Here is a 6,934-nt window from a genome sequence, read left to right on the forward strand (position 1 = left end):
TCGAAATTTTTTAATCGTCAACTAACTTATCGGCAAGATAAATTTCATTGACAGTTTATGTAGACCAACGAAAGAAACACGGTTGAAATTCTATAATGTCCAGAAATACTTGTTCAAAAAACATCTAATTGTGATTAAAGCAATCGTAAGTAAAAGAATCTGTGTGCAAATATTATAAAGTGAAAAATTATAATTATTGGAAAAAGAACTAAGAAAAAGAAAAAAAGAAGATAAAGAATATGGTATATAATATTTATTGCAATGTAAAAAAATAAATATGTATATATATATATATATATATATATATATATATATTATTATATTTCTACTTCTATTTTATTGAATACATATATGTGTATATATTTTTTATAATATGCGTGTTTTAGATGGATATACTCGTGTATATACTAAAAATTATATATAGGTTAAAATTCGACTTTATTTATATTACGTGTGCACATTCACATACTTAAAACGGAGACGTTTAGTAACGATATTAAGATGTACTTACCTCCGCCTGTACCTGTATTCGAGGTAGGTAAATATTTTACATCGCACGAATTTCTATTTTTTAGAAAAGAACTAAACTTTTTATTCAAAGTTTTAGGTTAACTCTTCCTAGGAATCCTTTGGGTTTCTTTGTTCTCGTAGAAAGTTTGAAACGTACCGGTAGTCCGGCTCGTTCGAATCGAACGATCTACAAAATCTCGCGAACCGAGTCTCCAATCTCTCGTTTTCTTTATCTTCCGGATACCTGAAGGCGAACGAACGCGATGCTTCTTTCCGCGAGAAGCATGGAATGAGATGAGACGGTCGACGAGGAACGTGACGTTTCAGTCTCCTTGAGAATTTTAATTTCATTTCTTATCCGTGCGAGTAAAGAAAAGAGATCCCAAGAACGAAAGGAGGAAGGAGATTTAGATGGAGAGTCAACTGCGCCCGTTTGTCTCGACGTGACGAGAATGGATTTTCACGGACGACACTGAGCAAAGATGATTACACCCTTGCAAAGGGTGTCGGACAATCCGACGTTTTCTCACGCATCTCTCTCTCTCTCTCTCTCTCTCTCTCCCTCCTTCGTTTGTCTATGGATTTCCACTTTTCTGAGCCATCTGCTAGATGCGACTTTGGTCATCGATTTTTTTAACATTTTTCAAAAATTATTCTTTCGAACATTCTTGTCCAGCTTTCTCATCGAATTTTTTCGAATTCTAGGTAAAATCGTCGTTAAGTAAATTAAATAGTATTCGATGATCGAACAATTATTTTCCAAGAAAGGTGAGAAAGGAACAGACGAAAAAATGTATACAATCCTCGAACTGTGCCAAGTGCCATAAAATAAGTGCCATAAATATACGCGATCTGTGAGATCTCTTGATTTCAAAGGAAATTTTTATCGTTACGAAACATGCTGCCAAGAACAAAGAGCGATCATCTATTTATAATATTCCTTCCTTCTTCTTCTTCTTCTTCTTCTATATCTTCTTCTATAATATAAATGCGTTATTTTATTTCGCAATAATTTCAATATCTTTCTCCGTTTTTATCTCCAAGAATGAAATGGCCTTACCAACAAGCTATTGTTATTTATTACTATCGATGTTATCAACAATTTAATCAACTCGAAGAACAAAAGTGTGAAACTTCATCGAAATATTGTTATAGAAATGTTACAAGACAAGCATGTATAATCGGATGATTCATTACAATGAACGCATAATTGCACAATTAAATCAAACTTTCACACTTTTAAAATATAACAAGGCGGCAAAAGCAAGTTTCTTCGAACGGAATCTCGTAGGAATCGAACGATCGAAAATATTCAAAGGCAAGTACTCGTAAGATTTTTACCATTAAGCAAGGAAGGAAATATTCGAAATTAATTGGTGATTAATTAATAGAAACTATAGAGGAGGAACGTCAGAGGAACAAAGAAGGGGATGGTTTCGAAAGAGAGAGAGAGAGAGAGGAAGCAGTGCAGGTGAATGAAACGAGAGTAATGCAACCAATTAGTATGAATTAGCATCAAGCCGCCGGAAACGAGGGTGGGATGAAAAGAGATGAAGGGGGCAAGTTGTATACTCTCATCCCTTCGCTTTCGTCGGTAAAATAATTACCGAGCGTCTCTTCGCCCTTGCCACCACCTACACACTACCACCACACTACCATCCATCCATGTTCCGTGCTTCCTCCCCTCCGTGATCACGCTACTCTTTCCCCAGTTAAATGATTTCCATGAACTTTCTGTCGGTGGTACGACAACGTAGTAAGTCTATCGTCGCTACTCGAGAAGCTAAAGTAATCCTGACGAACGGTTTCGAGCAACGAACATTCCAGACACGAAGAGCGAAGGAACGTAGGCCAGGGAACCTCTTCAAGTTTCTCTGAAACGGCTAATTTGTTTCCATCCCCGAGGAACAATGTAACGGGTAATCCGACTGGGCGAGTAATCGCGAAGAAATGATAAGTAATGAGCAAATTTGTTTCGGCTGAGTTGTACATTTGCTCGCGATTGATCGCCCCCATTTATCAATTCCCGACACGCCTCTTCCCTTGAATGATTCCCTTCGCCTCGAAGAAAAACGAACGTCGCAGTTTATGAAGCGTGTCGATCTAATCTAATACTCGTCAAACGATATCCCGAAGAGGAACATTGAATTTCCAAGCGGTTTGGTCGCAACTGTTAACGCAATTACGAACGGATCGCGACTGTTTATCAGCATGGACGTGAGAAATTGAGAAAAGCAGGTGCAAAGGGAACGCTCTGCTCTCAACCGGAATCTTGGTGAAGCGAGGTAATTTGTTTCCTTGGAATATAAGGGGCGATGTACCGCTAATCCATTCTGCAAAATTATTGAGTTTAATAAATATGACTCGCTTTGTTTCTCGATTCTACGAAGAAAATCGTTTCGACGATTCCTCGAGAAATGTGAGACAACGTTTATCGCGCTTTCCAATTGAACTGATTCCAGCGTAAAGAATTTAAAAAACGACTAAGATTTTAGATAGCTTAGTAGATAGTCTTATCTACGTTGTATATATATGTAAAAATAATTTGAAGACAAAATTTTTCGTTTGCTTCTTCTTTATTAAAAGTTTCGATATGTTGTGACAAAACGTCTTTCTCGCATAACATAAATAAAGTGATAAAATTATTCAATTCGATGATTCTCCGTTTCGTTTATAATCAGATATACACGCGTCACATTTATACAATATCGCAGATTGTACATCGACGGATGAGACCAACGGCGGATGGATATTTTAACAAAAATATTGCGGAGTAATTTGGAACGACGCGGGGTGCTGATTGAACACACCTATTTGTTCACGTACCTTCGACTGGTTATTAACCGCAACCCACTGATATGCTATCGTTGCAAATTAAACTGATCGGCTCTGCTATCTCGAAAAACCGTTATTAAACCATCGAGTCACGATAGTTTGCGTAAAGCCAATTATGAACTCATCGCAATCGTTTTCATTCCTCTCCCCTCGCGAATAACGAGAACGTTTTAAACAAGTGCAAAACTGATCCCGATATCTTTTTTCTCCCCTCCCCACTATTTCGCATGTAATTTCAACCGAATCGTAATCACATCCGAAACACGATGCCCCATTCAACGTGAATTGTACGTGAGTTAATCGCATCACAAAACGATTCGAAAAATCTTATAGATACGATGGAATAATAATAATAATAATAATAATAATAATAAGAGGACTCGTTTACGACGAGGTCGTAAAGCATGAGGAATGTTACCTCGTAAATATCAGTCACCGGCTCGTGAATTTATGGACTGGAGGAGGACTGTGATCCACTGATAAGAATCGGCAAACGTCCAGTCGGCGAATGCCACGGCTTCTCCAATGTGGAAACGCGATATGATAAGGCAAGTCGAGAAGGTAGAGTCCAATTAGACGAGATTCGAACAATTTTATTAGGTGGGCAATGTTTGATTCGTTTTTTTTTTCTTGTATTTTCATAAAAAAAAAAATCATTTCGGAAGAATAAAGTTGATAAGCTTATTTTCTATCACTGTGTTTCTTCCCGTTGCATTCGATATAAATACCTTGTCGATCTCGAGATGCAGGATTATTACTGCAATTAAGAAATTATATCGAAAAATAAGTAGTAAAAAAAAAAAATATCAGAACGAGTATATGTGATACGTTAAAAACATATTGTACCTGTATTGTTTATTATCTTCGTGCGCAAAATTATAAAACCATCTTAGGTTTTTTTCAATACTCGTATTCAAGCTTCCGCGCTTTTTAGATTTCGACGAACTTGCTTCAGATTTATCTGCGTTTTTAATCTGTGATGTTATCTTCGGTTCTACAGCAGGAGTAGTTAAACCAACGTTTCGTGAAATTACAATGTATTTCCAAAACTCGTTGTCCAACGAAGGTTTTCTAAGTTTTTTATAGATAGGAGGTTTCTCCAGCTTATTCGAGAAATTCCATGGAATCTTTTCGAAGACTTGGAAGACGTCGTTTGTTTGACGATTCGAAGGACTTTGATTAAAACTTTCGCTCGAGTTAGTAGAGATTTTATTCGAATAAACGCGACTTGGCTCGCTCGTAGTTTTCACATCGAAAATCTCCAGACTATTTTTAATTCCCTCTAAATTGAACTTTGTGACATAATCGTACGATATAGGAAAATCACTTCTTTTTCTCGAATCACCTTGTTCCTCCGTACCATCATCAGATTTCATCGTGCTAATTTTAGCGGCGAAAACTGATCTCGTCCCGTTTCCTTCTCCCTTCATATCTCTCGCTATTGACTTTTGATTTGAATTAGAAATCGATATTCCCGAATTGTCGGTAACTACAGGAACTGTAGAAATTAGAAATTGGATTGTTAAATCGGTTTCTTATTGATCGTTAAATATTCTGTTAAAAAATTCTATCGTTGAAAAATTAATATTCTTACCGGTAAAAGTGTCATCTTTATTTTTATTTAATCCCTCTTTTATATAAATATTTGTACCACCTTGACCTTTCGTAAAATTATTCGCGTATTCGATTGCGACGGATTCATTCGTTTTCGATATTTCTGTGTAATTTTTTTTCTCGGTATTTATATCTGAAAAACCGGTAATATTTACCATCTTTTTTTCCTCGTATCGCTCGGTTGTCGAGCGAAATACTATCCGATTATCAATAGGTAAAAATCCGACGGTTGTCGAAGAATTATTACTACGCGTCGTATTAAAATTGTCATTTTTATTTTCTCTCGTTGCATCGGAACCCGTGGTTCGTTCGGTTTTAATTGTGCCAATGGAATTTTTATTGTCAAAAAAAGTATTTGCAGTAAAATTTTTATTCGTTTCTCCAAAATCGATTGTCGAGTTGTTGAACCTCTTCGTTTCTTTCCTCGTATCGCTGTTATTTACGCTTTCGAATTACAAAAGACGCGATTAGGCTATCGAAATATACGGATTTGGTAAAGTAGATAAAAAGAATAATAATAATAAACGAGTAAAAAAAAAAAAAAAAGGAAACTTTAAAATTATACCAACCTGCTCAAATTTCCAGATTGAATAATATCGAAACGTTCTTCTATTTGGAAATAAGCGATCACTAAGATTCTGAAAAGACGATCTAATTTCTTCGAGAGAATTGAATCCTTTGGTTGCGCTCTCTGCAGAAGCAGTAATCTTGCCCAGTCCGATTTCAAAGCACCAAAGGGCAAAGCTGTGACAGGACATTTGAAACCGCCGATCATCATATCGATCGTCGCCACATTCTCAATATTCCGAGACAAGTAATCCTCGAGTTCACCCACATCGAATTCCAAACAATTGTCTCGCGGTGCATACGAACTTGCTTCTGCGAGGGAATGGCCTTTTTCAATTTTGCTTTACATCGATCGATTACTTATTATTTACAAGTATTTACTTACGTTATATATAAGTACGTGTATATTAAAAAAAAAATATATATATATATATATACTTACTGGAAAAATTAACAAGATAGACGGTTAACAAATAAAGAAGCACACGTAAAACTTCCTCTCGCAACATGATTGCTGCGCCAACTGAGGCCACGTATAGTATAGTATTCTATTTCGTTATAATCGGCATATTTTCATACGTAAATATTTCATACGGGAATTTGTTTCGAATTTTCGAAGGGGAGCTCGTACATTCAAGATTTCAAGAATAAAAATCGAGCTTAATTCCTATTTTATTTTCGATCGACTTATTTGCCTAATGCTCACATACGTATCCTTTCTTCTTTTTTTTTTTTTATATATAAAAATTATAATTACATGTATCTGTACACATACTCCGTACACATATAGCGGTCGCAGAAGCAACATTTCTTCGCAACAGGTACAATTTACGACTGGTCTGGTGAGTCCGACGAACGAACGAGAAAAGAAAGACATTTCGAAGAACCACTTTATATTGTACTTTCGAAGAAGAAACAAATCGTAAACACTGCACGCTATGATATATTTGAAACATTTCAAATCCACGATCCATTTGTCATCTTTGTTGGCGCACGCACGCGTTTCGCTAGAAAAGCGGAAGCGTTTTCAAATTGTGCAATCGTATATACCGTGCCAAAAAAAAAAAAAAAAAAAAAAAAATACAGGATGTGGTTGAATTTATCGATGTAAATTTTCACGATGCGAGTAAACTATGCATGTACACGTAATATTCTTCTTCTTCTTCTTCTTGAAAAATCTTCTTCCTATCACGGGGAGAAAGATCATAAAGAAAAAGTGACGTTAGAATTATATTTCTTTCGCACTGGATACATACATCCATAGTATGCAAAACAAATGCGTAAAATTTCGAGTTACAGAATACAAGAGTTACACCATAATGGTGTTTCCTGCCTTTTATTATCATCATCATCGTCGTTATCATCAATTAATACTAATGTTAATATCCTTTATCATCGTTATTATCAT

The 6,934-nt window shown here is 35.9% G+C and overlaps 1 protein-coding gene and 1 long non-coding RNA gene across 2 annotated transcripts; one reads left to right on the forward strand and one right to left on the reverse strand.

Moving 5' to 3' along the window:
• LOC116414868 (uncharacterized) lies at window positions 1-3,160 on the forward strand. The gene is made up of 4 exons (XR_004225410.2): window positions 1-242; window positions 387-534; window positions 602-1,828; window positions 1,902-3,160. It is a non-coding gene; the product is annotated as an uncharacterized LOC116414868 (long non-coding RNA).
• LOC105736261 (uncharacterized) lies at window positions 3,068-6,133 on the reverse strand. Its single transcript, XM_012490072.3, has 5 exons — window positions 5,969-6,133; window positions 5,529-5,838; window positions 4,940-5,403; window positions 4,192-4,843; window positions 3,068-4,102 (listed from the first exon to the last, which is right to left on the reverse strand). The coding sequence occupies exons 1-5, from the start codon at window positions 6,033-6,035 to the stop codon at window positions 4,027-4,029; spliced, it is 1,569 nt and encodes a 522-aa protein (XP_012345526.3). The 5' UTR covers window positions 6,036-6,133; the 3' UTR covers window positions 3,068-4,026.
• Between the last annotated feature and the right edge of the window lie 801 nt (window positions 6,134-6,934).

Source organism: Apis florea, unplaced genomic scaffold, assembly GCF_048593485.1.
Source record: "Apis florea isolate Af1SG1 unplaced genomic scaffold, ASM4859348v1 contig_2350_pilon, whole genome shotgun sequence".
NCBI classification, from domain to species: Eukaryota; Metazoa; Arthropoda; class Insecta; order Hymenoptera; family Apidae; genus Apis; species Apis florea.